The sequence below is a fragment of the Urtica dioica genome, chromosome 8 (assembly GCF_054948205.1).
Source record: "Urtica dioica subsp. dioica isolate 48M chromosome 8, U.dioica_male_clone48M_v1_H2, whole genome shotgun sequence".
In the NCBI taxonomy this organism is placed as follows: Eukaryota; Viridiplantae; Streptophyta; class Magnoliopsida; order Rosales; family Urticaceae; genus Urtica; species Urtica dioica.
This window is the reverse complement of record NC_142763.1, coordinates 27,958,737-27,983,652: the sequence shown is the minus strand read 5'-3', so window position 1 is coordinate 27,983,652 and position 24,916 is coordinate 27,958,737. Positions and strand designations below refer to the sequence as shown.

The window sequence follows — 24,916 nt, the reverse complement described above, 5'->3', positions numbered from 1 at the left end:
ATCTTAACGGCCCACACGAACGGCTTACCTACAGTGACAGAGCCGCCGATTTTCCATTAATACCCCCGGCATGCGTTGTGACGTGTCGCTATCACCGTCGTAATTACCCCTGCCATTTTGTCCTTTATTTTCCCTCTCTCTCGCCAGTTGCCCACTGTGCATTTGTCCTCTACACTTCACTGTTTTTTTTTTTTTATATTTCAAAATTTTTAGAAGGACGCGAATAGTTATATAATATGCAAGTAATACTGTTTTTTTTTTTTTTTTTTTGAAGCAGCAAGTAATACTGTGTTGATTCCGTTTTTGTTCTGGTTCGTCGTGTTATATTTCTAAGGGATAAGTTGCTTAATTTGGAGAAGAAAAGTATGAATTATGTTATCCCGATAAGAGACATAATATGCTTAGCTCATTATTAAATACATATTATATTTATGCCGTACTTTTTTCATGTATGGTCTGAGGCCGACAATTTCATTTGATGTTCTTTGGGTCTATTATTAGTCCTAAAAATATGAGAAAAAGCACACATGCGTGTAATTTTACACAATAGAAGATAATATACGAAAAATATATTATAAATGTTTAATTCATGCCATTCTTTTCCTTAATAATTACATTGTTAATATCATTATTTATTATTATTTGTTTGGTTTTGCTAGGTTTGTTGACGATCAAACATATCAAATTTGTAGCGCGCGCACTATCAAAATCAGTTTTTTAGTGTATATATTTTTTTTTTAACATACATGATTATATGATATGTAGTGAAATTGGATAATGTATAACAAGATACCAATCATATGGGAATGAACGAATCATTATGCAATAATTAATAATAATATGGGAAGTTTTTGAAAAGTCATCGATCTGCCTGCCTAAACAAGAATGATTCATTTTCTTCAAGTTTATCTTATCACGTTTTATATTTTGTTATTTAAAATAAGTAGATAATGGAGGGGTAATGGAGATACTCCTTAAATGTCATGCATGCAGCATCTTCACTTCTTTTTCTAAAAATAAAAAATAAAGCCTTAACATTAACGAATAGGACTCTAGAGTTCATGTATAAAATACATATACACATATTTTTATATTTGATAAAAACAAAGAATAAAGTTTTTATTAACATAACATCAGCTAATTTGTTTACATGTTTTTTGTTTTTAAGATAACACGAGGCTTTCTGATGCGGACATAATATTCATATATACTATTACAAATACAAACATCCTTTTTTTTAATAAAAAAGAGTAAGATCTAAATTAAAACTATAATAAAATATGATAGCACATATCGTGTGCTGATATAACACATTAAACTTTTACAAATTTATAAATCTTTAGTATATGAACCCAAGCACACTACTGATCGAGACAAATGATGTTCAAGTACCTACACGACTAGAATTTCAATGCGGAAACACGAGCCGAATCCAAACAACAAGAGAACAATCAACAAAGCAAAAACGAATAACATGTAAAATAATGTTAACCCCACGATACCGTTAACTACTTTCATAGAAATACATGTCCTACCGAGAATTTGTAACTTGCTATCCTCTTTTTCCATCAAATAGATAAGTCAGTCTTTAATTAGGCTGGATTGAATCTATTGAAACAATACCCTCGATAGAGTCCTTCGGTATCTTCGATCCCATGCATATTCGTTTTCTGTGGGGTCCGGTAATGAAAGAATGTTACGACTTCACTCCAGTCACTAGCCCTGCCTTCGGCATCCCCCTCCTTGCGGTTAAGGTAACGACTTCGGGCATGGCCAGCTCCCATAGTGTCCAGCTGTTCGAGGGACCTCTCACGTAGTTCTTCTGAATTTTGAATAATTTTCAAGTACGGAAAGAGAGGGATTCGAACCCTCGGTAAACAAAATAAACTAGAGGCAAGTCCCCAAATTCGACAGAGGGGCAACGCGTGAAAAATTAAGAAACACTAATCATTCATCGGTACACTTAGATCACTAATTCGGTGACACGAGCCACCCAATCGCCTGCATCAACAAAACCCAAAGCATGCATGCATAACTCTAACAAGGGCTCCGAGTCTCGTGAAACAAGCAAGGCCCACCAACCACCACCGGCCCCTTTGCCCTGCGAACGCTCAATACTTTCGTTCTCAAACGTCACAAACTTAGCAAAAAATATTGACATGTCACCCGAACGCGACTGGGGGAAGGGTTTGGGGGCTAGGAAAAAGAAGAGGAGAAGAGAAAAAGATAGAATTAATTCCTTTTTTACTCCGTGGACTCGTACCTCGATTTCATTTCACCCCCTGGACTCGAAAATGTTGCATTGAGAATCTCTTAACTAATGATGTTATTACACGTTACCACTTCTGTCTAATTTTGGACGTTAAATGTCACGTTTTCTGTCACGTGAGATTTAAAATATGTGCAATTATCAATATACCCTCGTTTTATTATTTTTATAATAATAAATTAAAAAAAAACTCTTCTTTCTTTTCTCTTCTTCTCTTTCTCCTTCTCAGAGAGAGCCGAGTTCGATAATTCCAGTGGTGCGAAGAGGATCACCCCTCTAACAACATTAACACAGTAAATAAATAATTACATAAGCTATTATACCAGATGATCAAGAGCAATCCCTACTGAGAAACCCATTTAAAGACTGCTCTTTCATAGTCTAATAAATCAATGCTCAGATTAGGAAATTTGAAGCTCTAATGTATACATGTTTGGTCTACAAACTGTCCGATGAAACACAGTTTATATATATCCCCTAATCCAATTCCTCACAATACAAAAAAAAAAAAAAATTAAATTTCGCAAACTAGAATTGCTAGGGTTTTAAGATTCAAGGCATTCATACCAGTGATCATCGAAGCCCAATCGTCTCTGAACTTGAACCCGAAATCCCTAATCGCTCTACAGCACGAATCCAAAATCTGACCCCGGACACGCGAATCAACCAGCCGGAGCCCCGCCGTGGCCATCAACCAGACTTCCGTCTCCGCCTAAAGCTCCAACGGAATCTGTCCCTTCCCAAACTGTAGCAACCCGGCCAGAGAGCCTCCAGAGAGCTGGTCAAAGTTGAGAGCTTACCTGGCGAAGAAGAGGCCGAATCGGGGCTCAGAGTCCTCTGGTCGTACCCGACATCTGAACGAACCCTAAAAGCCCTATTTCTTCTCGTGGGCGAGGATTTAGGGGTTGAAAGCTTCGATATTTCGAATACTGGGTGAAACCCTTTTGGGAATTTTGACGGTTCCGAAGTGGGTTGTGGAGAAAAGCTCGAAATGCCATTTGCCAGCAGAGACGCCATGGAAGCTTGCTCGCACGGTGGTGGCTTTAGCGAGATAGCGATAGAGTCAATTACGTAACAGAAAATGGGATTCTTTATTTTAGTTTAACTGAAAATAATTGAAAGTATTTAAAATACCAATATTTAAATATTAAAAGTATGTTTCAAAATAATTGAAAATACTCTTATACCCTTTAAAATATTGCCACTTCATCAAAAAGTTAAATTTAACGTCCAAATACTGACGGAAGTGGCAAGTTGTAACACGTGTCTAAGTTCTGAGATTAGTTCTGCAACATTTCCGAGTCAAGGGGGTGAAATGAAATCGAGGTACGAGTCCAGGGGGTAAAAAAGGAATTTATCCAAAAAGATAAGGGTAAGGTGTAAATTTGTTACATTTTAGATTATTTAACCAACGAAATAATAATTATAATAAAATGACATATGAGTTCTGAATTTCATGTTATTGACTTTTCCAACACGACCAAACACATTACCTTTTTAAGCTTTAAGTAAATGAAATATTGTAAAGGTATTCTTAAAGTTTTATCTATTATACTAAACTATTAAAATAATATCCATATAAAGAATTAGTTTAATAAAATTTAATTAATATATATTAATAATAGGTTTATTTGATAGTTTATCCAAATTTACATATCATGTATTCTTTTCTTTTGCTTCAATTACATACAAAATTAATTAGGGATTAGAATTTGTACAATGAAGCGTGATTAATAATAATTTACATTTTGATATGTGATAATTTACGGTATAATTAATTATAATCCATTGTATGTTTTATGGTATTTATCATATCATCACCTAAATTAGACATTAGACTACTACAATAATCATTATTAAATTATTATAATTGGTTATAGTATACCATAATTTATTTTGTATAATTATGATAGGATACCAAATATTAATTTTGTATATGACTAATTTTTTAATTCATCAAAATATTATTTAGAACTTAAAATTCAAGTGTATTTTCTTAACCAATTATTTTAAGAAATTTTTTAATATATATTTTTTTTTTACCGTTACGGTCATTCAACAAACAATCGAAACCGTCGTTTTGGTAATCATGCCTCGTTGACGGTCATGCATGTCGCCACCTGTCTCGGTATCACCAATCGTATTTCATTTATTTTTTTCAACATTTATTCCAGGGTTATGGTTTAGGTCGTTGCAAGTAAGATGTTAAGTAATTCAAACCATTTTTATCTTTTCGCACGCTCATTGTTATTTATACATTTATTTTTTATATTTTATTTTTACATCACATAACAATATATAGTGTATACAAAATTACACTGGACATTTAAGCACAAACTAAGTGAGTGATCTCTCATGTTAAGATTTTCAATTAAGCTTCTTTACGAAAAAAAAATAAAAATCCCTTGTTGTATGAGAAAGAGAGAAGAAAAAAAATGGATGGAGATTGGCGGAGAATGCCAAAGAAAAAGGAGCGACACAATGTCAGCTATTTGCCTGCATGAAAAATGTAATTTGACCATAACATGTAACTTAAAAAAAAAAAACACACACACAAATGCAAGCTACATACTAATTAATAATTTTTTTTAAACTTAATATACTAATTAATATTATAGATATAGGCATATTGCATATAGGACTAATCGGCACATACTAGCAAATGTCGCCAGCATATAAGTATTAAATACATAGAGCAATATTTAAAATTAACAAATAAAAAGGAAAAAAGTAGGATGATAGACACCATCATATATATATATATGTTCGTATTCAGTCTGTCAGTCAAGTCCCCACCCTAATTTTATTCCATTCAAACAATAAAAAAACATAAATTTAATAAATACAATTGTTTGAGTTTTTTGCTCTAATGTACCTAATATATAATCTAATGTTTATTTAAAATATAAAAAAATGTATATATGTTTTAACAACAAATCAATACAATGTAACATTTTAAATAACGGGGAAACCAGGCAGAATTTATTATATACATAGGCATAGGATACAGAGGAAAAAGAAGAAGAAAAGAAAGAGAGAGTTAATAGGAGTGTAGGTGTACAGTACATACCACAAAACCTTATCAAACCACCACATTGTTTTATTTATTTATTTATTTCTTTCTTCCCTTTCACTCATTGTCCTTTTGGTGTATGTGTGTGTGTGTGTGTTTTTCAATCTTCTTTTCTTGCTTAATCTCTGCTCAGTATAGTCACAACTCACAACAAAAATACAAAAAACAATAATAACATCAAACGTTACAAACATCCCATTCACACATATACACAGAAAGACACACATTCTCTCTCTCTCTCTCTCTCTCTCTCTCTCTCTCTCTCTCTCTCTCTCTCCCTCCTAACCGAGGAAAACCAAGCGGAGTTACAAATAGGGATATATTATATATAGAGGAAGGTGTGTTCTTCGTGTTTGTATATGTATGTGTGTGTGTGTGAGAGAGAGAGAGAGAGTGTGAGAGACCCTAAAACAGTGAACGCTCTTTGCTTTTTTGTTTTTGTTTTTTTAGCTTCCTGGTTCTGCGTTGCTAATACCGAAAAAAAAAAGAAGACTTTGTTTTTGGTTGAGAAATGGGTAGTTGTGGCAAAAACCTTCCCGGAAGTGGTGACGATATTCCTCTCAACAACAAAGGTCGACGAAGCATATTTACATAATATTTATATTTGAGCTATCGTTTTACATTTCGAGAACAGAAGAATAAGTATTTATACATTATTTTATTTTTTATTTTTTGAAACATGTTTTGTTTTGATTGTTATTGGGTCAGGAAGTAACTTTGCATAGAATAGACCTTTGATGCTGATTGTTGACTCGTGATTAGTTTTCATTATTATTTTTATTATACTTTTCTAGTTTTGCTGACTCGTTTTTTAGTTTACGATAGCTTGCCTCTGTTCCTCTCTTTCTCCCCCTTAATTATAATAAAAAGAAAAATAAAAATAAAATCCCCGCTCATTCATTATGAATGAAGATTTCGATTTTTTTTTTTAATATTTCATGGCTGAGAAATAAAAGTTCTGTTTGAGCAAAAAGAAAAAATTATCCTGATTTGAGAGTTCTAGAGAAGAGTATGACATTTTGTGTTATTTCTTACGTTTGATTGTGCGAATTCCCGGCTATAATGTGTTTGTTGAATCGAGTTTGTAAATTTTAATTTTGTTTTTAATTTCAAACCAACCCCTTAAAATATTTATTTAATTTTCGTTTTCTTCATAAGGTATCTATTCAATTTTGTGATATTGTGTTTGGATTCAGATGAACCAGACAGATATTACAAGGATTTATGGGAAGCTTGCGCCGGCCCTCACGCCGACATTCCGTGCCGCGGAGAGGAAGTTTTTTATTTTCCCCAAGGCCACGCAGAACAGGTTTTTTTTTTTTTTTTGGTATTTATTTATTTAATATTCTTGTGTGTGTTTTGATTCCGATTTCGATCACTTACCTCATAGTGGTATCACTATTGATGTCGTATTAAAATTCCGTAACGACAAAATGAATACGCGAAATTATCGCCTAAAATTTGAATTCGAGAAGGAAAAAAATCATAGATGATTTAATTTATCTTTGCAAAATTTGTTTGTTAATTTTGATTTTGATTTTGATTGTGTCCGTGTGTGCAGGTTCAAGCTTATTGTGGCAATCAAGACGGTGGTTCAAACTTTCCCGTGTACGATGTGCCATCGAAAATCCTGTGCAAGGTCGCCAGTATTGCCCTCAAGGTACTACAACCAATAAATTAAAGATTCTATCATCCAAGTAATATAGAAAAAAAAAAAAAATCCTTGTAATTAATACATTTTTATTTTATTTTGCAGGCCGAGGATGTCACGGATGAGGTCGTCGCTCAAATCACTTTGATCACCAGAAACGAGGTCATACCCGGAAAAATATAATTCCCACGAATTCTTATGATGATCCGTTTTAGTGCGTCGCTTTCTCATTTATTTATAATTTTTTTTGGGCAGAAAGGATTGGCGAGGTGGATAGACGAGGACGAGGTTGTCCCATTTCCACCGAAAAGGGCCGTGTTTTCATTCAGCAAGACACTCACTCCATCGGACACAAGTACACACGGAGGCTTCTCCGTCCCTAAACGATGCGCCGATGAGTGCTTTCCGAGCCTGGTCAGTACTTAAACCTTAAGAGCATTTCATGATTTTACGCAAAATGATGGTAATTTAGTTTTGAAAAATTTAATTTCAGGACATGTCGCTTCAGCCCCCGGTTCAAGAGCTGGTAGCCAAGGACTTGGATGGCCACGAATGGCATTTTCGCCATATTTACCGCGGTAATCTAACCAATTCTATATGTCTATAATTTTCATGTTTATAATTACCCTGCTTATTTTTCTTCACAAAGATAATATGATTTGAATTGCAATTATTATTATTATTTTTTTTGTTTGCAGGGCAGCCGAAACGGCACTTGCTTACTAGCGGTTGGAGCACATTTGTTGTAGCAAAGAAGCTTGTAGCCGGGGACGCTTGCGTCTTTGTCAGGTCTTTGCTCTTTGTCTCTGTCTCTGTGTTCATATATTTTTTTTATTTATTTATTTATAACTATTATAATCAAATCATATTAGGCCTTAATCATTTTGTCTTTTTTTAATAATAAATTAAAAATGAAACTAAAAAATTAGTAAAATAGCCAACTTAAACGTTTGGGTTTAGCAAAATAGGCAACGTTTCGTAAATATTAGGTAAATAGCCACTGCATTTTATTTACAAGTGTATTTTTTACAAAAATACCCATAAATAAGTTCAAATTTTTTTTTGGTATTTATGGGTAGTTTTGTAAATGTACGCTTGTAAATAAAATGTAATTGGCTATTTATCTAAGATTTACAAAACGTAGGCTATTTTGCAAAAACAAACATTTAAGTTGACTGTATACTTAATGGACCCAAATAAAAACCCGAACATCAATATAAATCATAAATTACAAAATAATTTAAGGTCGTGGGTTCGAGTCACAATTGGGACAAAGTCCCGTTAATTTTTTTTTTTTTATACCAAATAGTTGATCAATGTATATTAATTAATTTAAGGGGAGAGAATGGAGAGCTTCGCGTTGGGGTACGCCACGCGACGAAGAGCTCGTCACGGTCAGTGATAACTGGTCAATGCATGAAGCACGGAATACTCGCCAGCGCTTACCATGCCATCTCTTACGACTCCCTCTTCGTCGTCTTTCACCGCCCTTGGTTTGTTTGCTTCTTTTTTTTTATTCTTATTATTTAAATAACTTAATGGGGTTGAACTATTAAACCATCCATAATGTATGTATGTATGGCCTTTGTTGTTGTTGTTCAGGAGATATCCTCATTTCTTGGTGTCATACGACCGGTACAAGAGATCGACTGCAATCGAACATGTACCGGGAATGAGGTTCCGATATGATTTCGAAAGCGATGAGTTCGTTGAAAAACGGTAATTAATTTCAAGGCCATTCCTTACATCTTTTTAATTTTTTTTTTTCACCACAATTTCTTCTGAGTATGTACGGGTTTGAGCAGAGTCGCAGGGACGATCATAGGCGTGGGAGATCAAGACCCGATAAGGTGGCCTAATTCAAAATGGAAATGTCTTATGGTAATTGTTAATAAAGAGATCCCAAACTCTACAAAGCTAGATCCTCTCTTTGTTTTTTTTTAAAAAAAAAAAAAAAAAAAAAAAAAAACTAAAACGACGATTACAGGTCCGATGGGACGACGGTCCAAACACGTCTTCGCTCCCACAAAGACTCTCTCCTTGGGAAATCAATCTCATATCCACAAACGCCGTGGAAGATCTTTTCCAAAAATCGCTTGCATTTGCCAGAACTACAAATGAAGGTTAGTATATCCCTTGCATACCTCAAACTCAAGAATAAACTATGATATCAACATGGTGTTTGTTGCAATTTCTCTTGCTTAAGAACTAATTGATTCTGATCAACGCTAGATGCAAAAGGCTTAGCGATGAATCCGCTCGAGCGTATTCCTCAAAGACAAAGCGAGGTCTTGCAAGGTCAAGAAAATACAGACGATGCCGTGATTGATGGCGATCATCGTGGGCCACACAATCAGAGGCGGAGAGAGATACTCTTTCCAATCTACCCCGACCACGACAATGCATCCACCGGGACTTCGAGCTACTCGGCTGGCACATCGGACGGCCACGGAGGGCTAATCCTCTTTGGGGTCAACCTTTCGATAGTTGACCAAGATCTCCCTTCACACTCGGGCGAAGCGCTGAGTCGTTGCTATCACGACAACCCTCCCAAGAAGCTCTGCGTCACGGGGAATACTATAAGAAGTTGCACCAAGGTAAATTTCTTTTTTACTTGATCATGGAACACAAAGCAAACACAAACTTTGTATAAGTATATCCTCTTTTTTTGTGTATAGGTGCTCAAATATGGAAGTGCACTTGGGAGATCAGTTGACGTGGCAAGCTTTGACGGGTACGAGGAGCTTATAGCTGAGCTGGACAAGATGTTTGACTTCCATGGAAGCCTTGTGGATGAAAGCAGTGGGTGGAAAGTAACATACATGGATGAAGAGTCTGACTTGATGCTTCTTGGAGACTACGATTGGCAGTTTAGTTTTCTGAGACCCATTTTTTTTTTATTTATCAATATGTATTATTTCATATAAATTTGGTATTTAATAATTTTATTTTTGGGTCAGGGTATTTCGTGCTGGGGTCCGAAAGATGTTCATATATCCAAAGGCGGAGCTAGACAAAATGAAGCCATAGGCGCACAAGTCAGGCATTTTTGTTTATTGAAGACTAATTAGTCAAAACCATAATAATTTTTCATAAATTGCATGATCAGTAGTATTTTTGTTAGAGAGCTTGATGACTTATATCAGGATATTTATGAGCTTTCTAAGGCATTTTCTTTGAGTTTTGAGTGAACATCATTAATAGTCTAAATTCTAGTATCAACGATTCATTTTGTTTAGCCGGTTAGTTGCCATTATCATTATTCATAATAATAAAAAATCATATTCCGGCCATCATTGGGAGAAAAATACCAAAAGGGGCACATAAGAGGCCCAATTTAAAAAAAAAAAAAAAAAAGAGTAAGTATTGAAGGGAAAGAGTGGAACAAGTGCGGCGACACATCGGTTTCAAGGAAAAATTTATTTGGTTGATGCGGATAGCCACAATGAGGGGATGCATTTTTCATGGAAGATAAAGGCGATGCCGAACTTCTTAGCTACTCCAATAACCATATCGAAATGGTGGTTGCTACCGTGAGATTAACTGCGAGAATAATGAAAAGCAATAGGCTTCTACTGAGAACCAAGTCGTAACATAAAAATAAAAATATTGAGAGTGTGTTTGGTTCGGATTATGTTAATCACACTCCCAAAAATCTGAAAGATTATATTGTTTTGGTGCGAGTTACTATTAATAAACATTATCAGGAATTGACTAATTAAGTAATAAGATTACCTTAAAATAAAATAATACCACAAAATAAGTGTTATTCAGATTACATTTCCATGAAATTTTTTTTTAATTATTTTCTTCTATAACGTGTATACTCTCTTTTACGTACATATTTAATATATATGGTATACATAGATATGTATATATTATATAATATATATGGTATACATAGATATATATATATTATACATGATATTATTTTGAAATATTATGTCTGTGAAACCTCGAAACTTAGCCATTTCAGAATTTAAAATTTGGTGTATGTGAATTTTTATTTATGAGCTGTTTGTTATGTGTTATGTATGGATACTCGTTTTCATGGTATGAGAAATTTTCTCCGAGAGATTTCTTTCTAATTAATGTTGCATTAGTCAAAATTATACATGAGGGATATTTGTATAATATGTTAACACTTTTGTAATCAGATATGCATATCATAACATATATATATATATATATATATATATATATATATATATTTATGTACATATATATAAGTTCTAACTACATAAGAATAGTTTATACGGCATGTGTATATTATATATATAATAATAATAATAAATTATCTTAACAAATATGCTATTCATTTCATGTACCTAAATATATGGATACACATTAGTACAAAATATAGCATCAGGTGCGACTTTTGTCGCACCTGAAAGCACCATAGTCGCACCTGAAAGTGTCATCAGGTGCGACTTTAGATGCGACAAAGTCGCATCTGAAAGTCCGCACCTGATGATTTTAGGTGCGACAAGTCGCACCTGAAAGTCATCACTATCAGGTGCGACATTTTAGGTGCGACTTGTCGCACCAAAAGTCGCACCTAAATATACTCCAAAATCATATATTAAAGCGGGATATATAGTATCAGATGCGACTAGTCGCATCTGATACTTTCGCGGGAAAAGTATCAGATGCGACTAGTCGCACCTGATAGTAATTCCCCACCTAATACTTTGGCGGGTTACAGTACAATCAGATGCGACTAGTCGCATTTGATACTTTTCCCGCGAAAGTATCAGATGCGACTAGTCGCATCTGATTGTCTGTAGTTTTTTTTTAAAAAATGTTGATTCTAATAGAATCAGCCTATAAAATTAATTAAATACTTTTTTTGTTAAATTAATTAAATAATTTTAATAATAATAGTTATATAATATTAATTAGAATAATTATATAAATAATCTAATAGAAATTCCCCTATTATACTGACAAACCAAAAACCTGCAAAATTATTTAAAAACATATACAAACCATCCAGAACTATCCTACAAATTAGCTCAGCCCTACACCGAACCTCCGTGGTTCGGTCACAACATTTTATAAATGAAAAAGCCAAATAAACAAAATATCACAAACTATCAAAACACTTCACAAACTATTTTTCTTATTTAAACTTACAATTTCATTTCATGTTAAATCAAATGAAACTAATCACAAATTCATTAACTTCATTTTAACCTAAACTTCATTTTATACTAAACATGTCACAAAACATCAAAACATGTCACAAAACACAAATAAAACTTAGTTTTAACCTAAACTAATCAAATTATTAAACATGTGACATTATCAATTACAATTACTAATCAATTTCAAAGTAGCATGTATTATATGATATACATATTATTTATTATATCATATACGTAGTTATATATATATTATACATGATATTATTTGAAAATATTATGTCGTACCTAGATACTAACTATGTAATATATTATATATTATTGTTAGTTAAATTATATATATAATATTATTTTGTATTAGTATTATAGGTCTTTAATAAATAATTTGTTATATAAATATCTTTATTTTGAAATTTTTTTTTAACGAATTATGCATGATAAGTTGATTGTCGTTTTGTTTATGCGGCAAAAAATTATAATTCTTATTCTTTCGTCTCAGACTTATTGTTTGACAAGGAAAAAACTTCAACTACCATAAATCTAATTAATCAAAATAAAAAAGATATAAACTTGTTTTATACTTTAGCTGATAAATGCATATAGAAATTATTACGATGAAATTGAAAAAATATCGAAAGTAAAAATTGGATAAAGTTTATATTTCTAATATTGTTTTATTATTTCAAAATAATTTATTTATATTTGTATTAAATCTAACGATTATTTTATTTTTTATATTTGTCTATTTATAAGAGGTTTATTATTCACAATTTTTACCAAGCATTACTTTATTTTGTCAAACCAAACGCATTAATGTCACATTCTCAGGAATCTGCTTAAAATTTAATTTTAGAACCAAACATAATAATCGCACATTCTTAAGAATCTGATTACTTTAATCTCATTTCTAGGAATGTGTTTACACTGCATTACCTTCAATCAAACACATTATGAGGATAATGTAGGCAGTTGAAGAAGCTTCGTCGCTCCCTTGGTGCCTAATTGGAGACTTGAATAATGTGAGGAGTCAAGAAGAGACAAAAGGAGGTAAGTCGTGCCCAATATGGTGTATCAATGGATTATACGATGCTACTTAAGAATGTTGTTTGCCCGTCCTAGAGATTGTGCTCGCTGGGACTTTGCGCCGAAATCGCAAAAATTGTATCCTTGTTTACATATTAAATTTATACATTACTCAGATGTTTAGGAAATTAATGACTGACCACATTCATAAAAAAAAAGGTTATATAGCTATATAAGCCACACGGCTATAGAGATTTTGGATTTGGCCAACGTTTTGTTAATTTTTTGTAAATAGCCACAGCAATCTATTTACAGTCTAATAAAATACCAAAATGTCCCCACATAATTCCCGCCCATATACACACCAAAAATAAAAAAATTTAAACCAAATATACGGTCAATAATTACTAGCACAAATCAAGGCACAAATCAAGGGACCATCAATTAACAATCGAAATTAAAAGACCAAGCACCACAAAATCCTTCAAAACAACGCACCACAGAATCTCAGAGATGAACCCTCGCCGACAAGCTCACCACGAATCTTTTCTTCTTCTGTCATCTTCTTTCTTCTCCGGGGAGGCAACGAGAAGAAAGAAGATGACAGAAGAAGAAACAATTCGTGTAAAAGAGGAAAATATTCATTTGTCCACTCTGATGATGTCGGCCATGTTGTTCTCCGCCGTGGTCATGCTCGACGAGAGAGATGAAGAATTGGGATTAGAGGAATTCTTGGATTATCATGATCTTTTTTTTTTTTTTTTTTTTTTTTTCTCTTCTTCTTCTTCTTCATCGAAAATGCTGGTGGTTTTGGGTGTATGAGATTTGCAGAGTTATTGTGAATTTGTTGAGATTTTGGCTCTGGTTATTTTTTTCAAAAATAATTGTTAATACGATGTTTATTAACAGTTATTTACAGTATATGTTGATTAACAGTTATTTACAGTATATTCAGCGTGATGTTGATTAACAGTTATTTACAGTATACTCAGCGTAAAGCATTGTAAAACAAAGATGATTTACAGAATCTTCGTGTAAATACAAAGCATATTTACAGTATATTCATTGTAAATGTAAATCATATTTACAGTCGTGTAAATAAACTTGGAAAAATTCTGTAAATATGTAAATAAAACTAGAAAAAAATCTGTAAAAATCAGTTCGTTAATCATCAGAGTATTCTAATATTTGAATTGGAATAGGCGGCCATTTGAGATCATGAATAATTGTTTTCCAAAATAAAGTCAATATATGAGTACAATTTTGCAGATATTGTGTATATTCTACTCGGCCACAGATATTAAACCGCCAGATTATGGAAACTAAATCTCAATAACTAATCGCACAATTTTCTCAAACCAGATCCAAATATTTCGGGAATAGAATAACTACTATCCAATTCAGTTTATACCAAATTTTAAAAACCGTCGTGACTTATTAATGCGATTTAAATAGATGAAAAACACACACGTCTAAAATAACTACTTTCCTATTAAGTTTATTTTCAAAATTTAAAAAACTGCCAAATAAATAATAAGTCACGACGATTAATAAGGGCAAATTAGTAACAAAAAAACAGTTAATATCCTGCCACGTAGGCGCAATGGCTATTTACAAAAAATTAACCAAATGTTGGCTAAAACGCAATTGCCACTGTTTGTAAGGCTTATCTGGCTAATATTTTGTAAAAAAAATCACTATTATTTTCATAGATTATGTAGTGTTTGATAGGATTATGATCATTTAACTCTTAAAATAGTAGAATTAACTATTACCACTAACATATTTTATATGTCATTATACTAAAATAATAAAAGTATCAATATTAATATAAAATAATAATAGTCATAAATAGAATAATAACAATAGAATTCTTAATGTTATAATTTATATATGTACTTCATTTGACTAATCTTGACTGCTTAAATTCTCAAATATGTCAATCGTTAATGTTCATGAAAGAGTATAGTGACTTACCTTGAATCCATTACCACGTGTGATTTTCTTTTATTTTTCATAAACAGGTTTTTGTAGATGGAGTTTATTTATCAACCCAAAAAAAATAAAAACCGAAGACAATTATCAACTTCAAATTTAAAATATGTGTATATATAGTTTATGATATTATATTTTGTTTCGTTGAAATTGAATATATTTTTAAACAAAAAATCGTATATATTATCGCCCAATATAATATATATTATGATCGTTTACTTTATCATCACGTAACAACAAAAAAATACTTTTTGAATTTGAATATATGCATATATTTTCTAGTCCGACTAATAATGTTGACTTAAGAGTCTGATACCTAATTATAAATAGAAGCACAAACTCGCACGTAAACCTATACAAACTCAACACACACATATCACGTACGAAGATGGCTATTAAGGGTATCGAGAATCCGTGGGGCCGGGGGGTGGTTCCGAAGAAGAAGAGGGGGTGGCCGGGCGTTGCTGTGGCGGCGGCGGCAGCGGAGGGAAGTGACGCTCCGACGAAGAGAAGAAAAGTTGAAGCTCCGACGAGGAGTTGGCCGTACGTTCAAGCTCCGTACTTTACGGAGGATCAATTGGTCAAGTTCCACTGCCTTGTCGAAGTAGCCGTTCGTGAGCGCGCCAAGGAAGAGGCGGAGAAGAACGCCGAGGCCGAGAAGACGAAGAAGAGAAGACGGGCGGCTCCACCGCCGAAGAAGAAGAAGGAGAAGAGAAGAGCGGTGGCACCGCCGCCGAGGAGGACGAGGAAGGGTCGGGAGAGGATCGTGGCGGAGTTACCGGAGGAGGTGAGGGCGAGGCTGGAGGAGGCCGGGGGAGAAGGGTTCCGGATAGTGATGGACAAGCTGCTGACGAAGACGGACACGACGGATAACAACAACCGGCTGTCGCTGCCGTCCAAGTGGGTGGTGGAGAGCGAGTGGGACGCACTGCTGAGCCCGGGCGAGAAGGCCAGCCTCAAGGCCGGAAAGAGAGTGAAGGTGGTCGTGGCCGACTCCGAGTTGAGCATGAAGGACTTGGTGCTGACGACGTGGATGATGGAAAACACGCCCGTCCTCAACCTCGCCGGCGACTGGAACACCATCTGCGCCTCTCATTCCCTCAAAGAAGCCCAATTTGTGCAGCTCTGGGGCTTCCGTCTCCCTAACGATAACAACAAGCTCGCTTTCGCAATCGTCAACCTCGGCTTCCGCCCCGCCCCTCTAATCTAGTCTGCTCTCTAACCCCTTAACAGAATTCCAACATTAAATTGGAATAATATAAGGTGATTTTCGGTACTACTTACGCAATAAATTATCATATTATCCGAAAATTCCAGTTTGTTAACAATTTTGATGGAATTTTTGTTTCCGTGTATAGTGTCGGAAGGAACGAAATTTCTAGTTTCCTCCGTTTCTTATATTAGGATTAGTATGCTCTCAACCCAGTATAAATTTATGGATATTTAAACTATTTATATATTTATGAGGTTATTTGGAATGTGGAATTACTTGATTTTGTTTGAGCAAACAAGCTCTCTCGATCGTAAGACTATTGATATAATTAGTATCAATTTTTTGTATGATATTTCATTAACGAATGATGAATGTTGGGTGGAATGATGAATGCTTTTCTTGATTGTTGGGTGGTTGAAACCCTAATACGGAATATGGATTATATTAATCAAAATACGGTGTGATCATATTATGAGTAGATTTTACGTAACCTTTATTTATTCAGTCTAAAATATGAACTCTTAATTAAGTAAGTATATACAAAGTTTTTATGGTCAACTTCATGACTTATTAGTCAAATTTCTTTGAATTTCCCATCCAAAATTGTTCACAAGATTTTGATGAGTGCCTGTGCTGAAGCGACCAAGTATGAGAGAATAGAGTGCCTCTGTTGATAAGTGTGTATCAATGCAAACTTTATTTAATTTGTTTTCGTAACACTAGCGCTTTCAAGTTTCTGTTCAGTGAGATGTTTGTTCAATGCAGTACTAGGCATGATGGTTATGGCATTTTTTTTTTCATATCTGCCCTTAGCAATACATTTTATATTCCAAAAGTGAAGTTTGATTGAGCTCAGCTGATCAAGGGAAATACTTGTATAGACTTTTCTGTTAATTCATCAACTTGCAGAGCCTTTTTGTTTTCTCTACGTTTATAATATGATTATTTCTTAAAAAAAGATTAATCAGCTGTGTATGCAAAGCTAAACCTGCCTTTTTGTGTATAAAGAAAAATGCGCCAATATTAAGTTATACTTAATATTCTCATCACTAAATAATGAGAATATTAAGTTATACTTTCCATGAATTGAAAGATTTCTCGACTATCAAATTTTTCCCGCTGGTGTGGTTCTTATTTTGACAACATGAATATATAGATCAGTGAATCAGTGGTCATAAAAAAACCCAAGGAAAAAAGTGTCTCTGGGCTACTCAAGATCAGATTGAGTATTGGCACTCGGCACATAGTTTACGAAATAGACATTTTGTGTTTATGTTAAGGTATGAAACTCCGAAACAACACAAGAGATGAGTCATGACAATCATCATATAATACAACTACATTTGATCAATAACTTGTGTTGTCAAAAAAGAGTCATGTTTTTTTATCCCTTGATGATTATTTCCAGCTTCTGTTTCCAGACTAATCTTGACCAAACAATTAACCAATCAAATACAGCTTCAGGGAGATCCGAATTCAAAACCACCCGAGTACAAAAAATTCAGCAAAGTCATTGCTGATAAAAAAAAAAAAAAAAACCAGCTTGCTTTTAAAAAAAAGTACCGAACGCAAAAGAAGAAAAAGAAAGACCTATCTTTCATGCGTTGTCAATGTCAACATTGCCTTTATACACACTTACCAAAAGAGGCACTTCCTTCTCATACTTAGGCAAATTGGAATAATAGAAGGTGATTTTTGGTACGTAGTACTTACGCAATAAATAAATTAACCTAATAAATATATCCTATTATCTGAAAATCAAACCGAAATTTCCAGTTTGTAAACAATTTTGATAGAATTTTTGTTTCCGTGAATAATGTCAGAAGGAACGAAATTTATTGTTTCCTCCGTTTCTTATATTAGGATTAGTATGCTCTTAATCCAGTGTAAATTATGGATATTTGAACTATTTATATATTTATGAGGTTATTTGGAATGTGGAATTACTTGAATTTGTTTGAGCAAACAAGATCTCTCGATCGTAAGACTACTGATATAATTAGTATCAATTTTTTGTATGATATTTCATTAACGAATGAGGAATGTTGGGTGGAATGATGAATGTTTTTTTTTATTGTTGGGTAATTGAAACCCTAATACTGAATTGGTATTATATTAATCAAAATACCGTGTGATCATATTATAAGTCAATTTTACGTAACCTTTATTTATTTATTTCTTAATTAAGCAAGTATTCAAAGATTCTAAGGTCAGTTTCATGACTTATTACTCAAATTTCTTTGAATTTCCCAACCAAAATTATTCACAAGATTTTGACGAGTGCCTGTGCTCGAGTGACCAAGTACGAGAGAATAGAATAGAGTGCCTCTGTTGATAAGTGTGTAACAAGGCAAACTTTATTTAAATTTTTTTCTCGTAAAACTAGCGCTTTCAAGTTTCTGTTCAGTGAGATGTTGTTTGTTCAATCTTCCATGTAGTACTAGGCACGATGGTTATGGCGTGTTGTTTCATATCTGCCCTTAGCAATACATTTTATATTCCAAAAGTGAAGTTTGATTGAGCTCAGCTGATCAAGGGAAATACTTGTGTAGACTTTTCTGTTAATTCATCAACTTGCAGAGCCTTTTTGTTTTCTCTCGGTTTATAATATGATTATTTCTTAAAAAGATTAATCAGCTGTGCATGTAAAGCTAAACCTGCTTTTTTGTGTATAAAGAAAAATGCACCAATATCTGCCACATCACTAAATAATGAGAATATTAAGTTATACTTTCCATGAATTGAAAGATTTCTCGACTATCAAATATTTCCCGCTGGTGTGGTTCATATTTGACAACATGAATATATAGATCAGTGAATCAGTGGTCGTGAAAAGACCAGGAAAAAAGTGTCTCTGAGCTACTCAAGATCAGATTTATAGTTTTTGTTTATGTTAAGATATGAAACTCTGAAACAACACAAGATGAGTCATGACAATCATCATATAATACAACTACATTTGATCAATAACTTGTGTTGCCTCAAGTGTCAAAAGAGGCATGTTTTTTTTTTTTATCTCTACCTTCCTTATTTTTCCAAACTATGTTACATTTGTAGCTTCCTAGTTCTGCGTTGCTAATACCGAAAAAAAAGAAGAAGACTTTGTTTTCGCTTGAGAAATGGGTAGTTATGGCAAAAACCTTCCCGGAAGTGGTGACGATATTCCTCTCAACAACAAAGGTCGACGAAGCATATTTACATAATATTTATATTTTAGCTATCATTTTACATTTCGAGAACAGAAGAATATGTATTTATACATTATTTTATTTTGAGAAATTGCCTAATTTGCCACAAATTTCATAACATTTTCCCACTTTCCACCAAAATGCTAATTTTTCCCAAAATGCCACCATCTATGTCAACAATGTTGACATCTATGTTTGCCCTTCACTATTAGATGTCCACATTGTTGACATAGAGGTGGCATTTAGGGAAAAATTAGCGTTTTGGTGGAAAATGGAAAAATGTTATGAAATTGGTGGCAAATTAGGCAATTTCTCTTTTATTTTTTTATTTTTTGAAACATGTTTTGTTTTGATTGTTGTTGGGTCAGGAAGTAACTTTGCTTAGAATAGACCTTTGATGCTGATTGTTGACTCGTGATTAGTTTTCATTATTATTTTTATTATATTTTTCTGGTATTAATGCTGACTCGTTTTTTAGTTTACATAGCTTGCCTCTGTTCCTCTCTTTCTCCTCCTTAATTATAATAAAAAGAAAAATAAAAATAAAATCCCCGCTCATTCCTTATGAATGAAGATTTCGATTTTTTTTTTTTTAATATTTCATGGCTGAGAAATAAAAGTTCTGTTTGAGCAAAAAGAAAAAATTATCCTGATTTGAGAGTTCTAGAGAAGAGTATGACCTTTTGTGTTATTTTTTACGTTTGATTGTGCGAATTCCCGGCTATAATGTGTTTGTTGAATCGAGTTTGTAAATTTTAATTTTGTTTTTAATTTCAAACCAACCCCTTTAAATATTTATTTAATTTTCGTTTTCTTCATAAGGTATCTATTCAAAATTTTGTGATATTGTGTTTGGATTCAGATGAACCAGACAGATATTACAAGGATTTATGGGAAGCTTGCGCCGGCCCTCACGCCGACATTCCGTGCCGCGGAGAGGAAGTTTTTTATTTTCCCCAAGGCCACGCAGAACAGGTTTTTTTTTTTTTTTTTTGGTATTTATTTATTTAATATTCTTGTGTGTGTTTTGATTCCGATTTCGATCACTTACCGCATAGTGGTATCACTATTGATGCCGTATTAAAATTCCGTAACGACCAAATGAATACGCGAAATTATCGCCTAAAATCTGAATTCGAGAAGGAAAAAAAAATCATAGATGATTTAATTTATCTTTGCAAAATTTGTTTGTTAATTTTGATTTTGATTTTGATCGTGTCCGTGTGTGCAGGTTCAAGCTTACTGTGGCAATCAAGACGGTGGTTCGAACTTTCCCGTGTACGATGTGCCATCGAAAATCCTGTGCAAGGTCGCCAGTATTGCCCTCAAGGTACTACAACCAATAAATTAAAGATTCTATCATCCAAGTAATATAGGAAAAAAAAATCCTTGTAATTAATACATTTTTATTTTATTTTGCAGGCTGAGGATGTCACGGATGAGGTCGTCGCTCAAATCACTTTGATCACCAGAAATGAGGTCATACCCGGAAAAATATAATTCCCACGAATTCTTATGATGATCCGTTTTAGTGCGTCGCTTTCTCATTTATTTATAATTTTTTTTGGGCAGAAAGGATTGGCGAGGTGGATAGACGAGGACGAGGTTGTCCCATTTCCACCGAAAAGGGCCGTGTTTTCATTCAGCAAGACACTCACTCCATCGGACACAAGTACACACGGAGGCTTCTCCGTCCCTAAACGATGCGCCGATGAGTGCTTTCCGAGCCTGGTCAGTACTTAAACCTTAAGAGCATTTCATGATTTTACGCAAAATGATGGTAATTTAGTTTTGAAAATTTGAATTTCAGGACATGTCGCTTCAGCCCCCGGTTCAAGAGCTGGTAGCCAAGGACTTGAATGGCATTTTCGCCATATTTACCGCGGTAATCTAACCAATTCTACATGTCTATAATTTTCATGTTTATAATTACCTTGCTTATTTTTCTTCACAAAGATAATATGATTTGAAATTGCAATTATTATTATTATTGTGTTTTTTTTTTTTTTTTTTTTTTGCAGGGCAGCCGAAACGGCACTTGCTTACTAGCGGTTGGAGCACATTTGTTGTAGCAAAGAAGCTTGTAGCCGGGGACGCTTGCGTCTTTGTCAGGTCTTTGCTCTTTGTCTCTGTCTCTGTGTTCATTTTTTTTTAATTATTTATAACTATTATAATCAAATCATATTAGGCCTTAATCATTTTGTCTTTTTTTTTAATAATAAAATAAAAATAAAAACAAAAAATTAGCAAAATAGTCAACTTAAACGTTTGGGTTTAGCAAAATAGGCAACGTTTCGTAAATATTAGGTAAATAAGCACTACATTTTATTTACAAGTGTATTTTTACAAAAATACCCATAAAGAAGTTCAAATTTTTATTGGGTATTTATGGGTATTTTTGTAAATGTACGCTTGTAAATAAAATGTAATTGGCTGTTTACCTAAGATTTAAGAAACGTAGGCTATTTTGCAAAAACAAACATTTAAGTTGACTATATACTTAATGAACTCAAATAAAAACCCGAACATTAATATAAATCATAAATTACAAAATAATTTAAGGTCGTGGGTTCGAGTCACAATTGGGACAAAGTCCCGTTAATTTTTTTTATACCAAATAGTTGATAAATGTATATTAATTAATTTAAGGGGAGAGAATGGAGAGCTTCGCGTTGGGGTACGCCACGCGACAAAGAGCTCGTCACGGTCAGTGATAACGGGTCAATGCATGAAGCACGGAATACTCGCCAGCGCTTACCATGCCATCTCTTACGACTCCCTCTTCATCGTCTTTCACCGCCCTTGGTTTGTTTGCTTCTTTTTTTTATTCATATTATTTAAATAACTTAATGGGGTTGAGCTTTTAGACCATCCATAATGTATGTATGTATGGCCTTTGTTGTTGTTGTTGTTCAGGAGATATCCTCATTTCGTGGTGTCATACGACCGGTACAAGAGATCGACTGCAATCGAACATGTACCGGGAATGAGGTTCCGATATGATTTCGAAAGCGATGAGTTCGTTGAAAAACGGTAATTAATTTCAAGGCCATTCCTTACATCTTTTTAATTTTTTTTTTTTCACCACAATTTCTTCTGAGTATGTACGGGTTTGAGCAGAGTCGCAGGGACGATCATAGGCGTGGGAGATCAAGACCCGATAAGGTGGCCTAATTCAAAATGGAAATGTCTTATGGTAATTGTTAATAAAGAGATCCCAAACTCTACAAAGCTAGATCCTCTCTTTGTTTTTTTTTAAAAAAAAAAAAAAAAAAAAAAAAAAACTAAAACGACGATTACAGGTCCGATGGGACGACGGTCCAAACACGTCTTCGCTCCCACAAAGACTCTCTCCTTGGGAAATCAATCTCATATCCACAAACGCCGTGGAAGATCTTTTCCAAAAATCGCTTGCATTCGCCAGAACTACAAATGAAGGTTAGTATATCCCTTGAATATCAACATGGTGTTTGTTGCAAAATATCTCTTGCTTAAGAACTAATTGTAATTGATCAATGCTAGATGAAAAAGGCTTAGCGATGAGTCCGCTCGAGCGTATTCCTCAAAGACAAAGCGAGGTCTTGCAAGGTCAAGAAAATGTAGGCGACGCCGTTATTGATGGCGATCATCGTGGCCCACACAATCAGAGGCGGAGAGAGATACTCTTTCCAATCTACCCCGACCACGACAATGCATCCACCGGGACTTCGAGCTACTCGGCTGGCACATCGGACGGCCACGGAGGGCTAATCCTCTTTGGGGTCAACCTTTCGATAGTTGACCAAGATCTCCCTTCACACTCGGGCGAAGCGCTGAGTCGTTGCTATCACGACAACCCTCCCAAGAAGCTCTGCGTCACGGGGAATACTATAAGAAGTTGCACCAAGGTAAATTTCTTTTTTACTTGATCATGAAACACAAAGCAAACACAAACTTTGTATAAGTATATCCTCTTTTTTTGTGTATAGGTGCTCAAATATGGAAGTGCACTTGGGAGATCAGTTGACGTGGCAAGCTTTGACGGGTACGAGGAGCTTATAGCTGAGCTGGACAAGATGTTTGACTTCCATGGAAGCCTTGTGGATGAAAGCAGTGGGTGGAAAGTAACATACATGGATGAAGAGTCTGACTTGATGCTTCTTGGAGACTACGATTGGCAGTTTAGTTTTCTGAGACCCATTTTTTATTTATTTATCAATATGTATTATTTCATATAAATTTGGTATTTAATAATTTTATTTTTGGGTCAGGGTATTTCGTGCTGGGGTCCGAAAGATGTTCATATATCCAAAGGCGGAGCTAGACAAAATGAAGCCATAGGCGCACAAGTCAGGCATTTTTGTTTATTGAAGACTAATTAGTCAAAACCATAATAATTTTTCATAAATTGCATGATCAGTAGTATTTTTGTTAGAGAGCTTGATGACTTATATCAGGATATTTATGAGCTTTCTAAGGCATTTTCTTTGAGTTTTGAGTGAACATCATTAATAGTCTAAATTCTAGTATCAACGATTCATTTTGTTTAGCCGGTTAGTTGCCATTATCATTATTCATAATAATAAAAAATCATATTCCGGCCATCATTGGGAGAAAAATACCAAAAGAGTAAGTATTGAAGGGAAAGAGTGGAACAAGTGCGGCGACACATCGGTTTCAAGGAAAAATTTCTTTGGTTGATGCGGATAGCCACAATGAGGGGATGCATTTTTCATGGAAGATAAAGGCGATGCCGAACTTCTTAGCTACTCCAATAACCATATCGAAATGGTGGTTGCTACCGTGAGATTAACTGCGAGAATAATGAAAAGCAATAGGCTTCTACTGAGAACCAAGTCGTAACATAAAAATAAAAATATTGAGAATGTGTTTGGTTCGGATTATGTTAATCACACTCCCAAAAATCTGAAAGATTATATTGTTTTGGTGCGAGTTACTATTAATAAACATTATCAGGAATTGACTAATTAAGTAATAAGATTACCATAAAATAAAATAATACCACAAAATAAGTGTTATTCAGATTACATTTCCATGAAATTTTTTTTTAATTATTTTCTTCTATAACGTGTATACTCTCTTTTACGTACATATTCAATTGTTTTTGCTCAAAAGTGTGTGTATATATATATATAGTATATATATATATATAGTATATAGTATATATATATATATATATATATATATACACACGCACATATTTAGTTGTTTCGTTTAAAATACATATATTCATATATACTATATATTCACACGCACGTAGATATGCTATATTATATTTTATATATATTATATGATATTAGATATTATATTTTTTTATATGTAGATATATGTATATATTATATAATATATATGGTATACAT

At 33.9% G+C, this 24,916-nt stretch overlaps 1 protein-coding gene and 1 pseudogene across 2 annotated transcripts; both read left to right on the top strand.

Annotated features, from left to right (window-relative positions):
- Positions 1 to 5,731: 5,731 nt before the first annotated feature.
- LOC149388861 (auxin response factor 2-like) lies at positions 5,732 to 10,220 on the top strand. The gene is made up of 14 exons (XM_089623367.1): positions 5,732 to 5,914; positions 6,539 to 6,651; positions 6,904 to 7,002; positions 7,099 to 7,155; positions 7,249 to 7,407; positions 7,487 to 7,571; positions 7,692 to 7,782; positions 8,331 to 8,486; positions 8,596 to 8,712; positions 8,799 to 8,874; positions 8,981 to 9,116; positions 9,226 to 9,590; positions 9,672 to 9,862; positions 9,954 to 10,220. The coding sequence occupies exons 1-14, from the start codon at positions 5,854 to 5,856 to the stop codon at positions 10,021 to 10,023; spliced, it is 1,776 nt and encodes a 591-aa protein (XP_089479493.1). The 5' UTR covers positions 5,732 to 5,853; the 3' UTR covers positions 10,024 to 10,220.
- A 9,267-nt stretch (positions 10,221 to 19,487) lies between these two features.
- On the top strand, positions 19,488 to 24,073 carry LOC149388860 (auxin response factor 7-like; annotated as a pseudogene). Its single transcript, XR_016300652.1, has 14 exons — positions 19,488 to 19,548; positions 20,419 to 20,531; positions 20,788 to 20,886; positions 20,979 to 21,035; positions 21,129 to 21,287; positions 21,367 to 21,441; positions 21,578 to 21,668; positions 22,206 to 22,361; positions 22,473 to 22,589; positions 22,677 to 22,752; positions 22,859 to 22,994; positions 23,079 to 23,443; positions 23,525 to 23,715; positions 23,807 to 24,073. The product of XR_016300652.1 is annotated as an auxin response factor 7-like (transcript).
- The last annotated feature ends 843 nt before the right edge of the window (positions 24,074 to 24,916 follow it).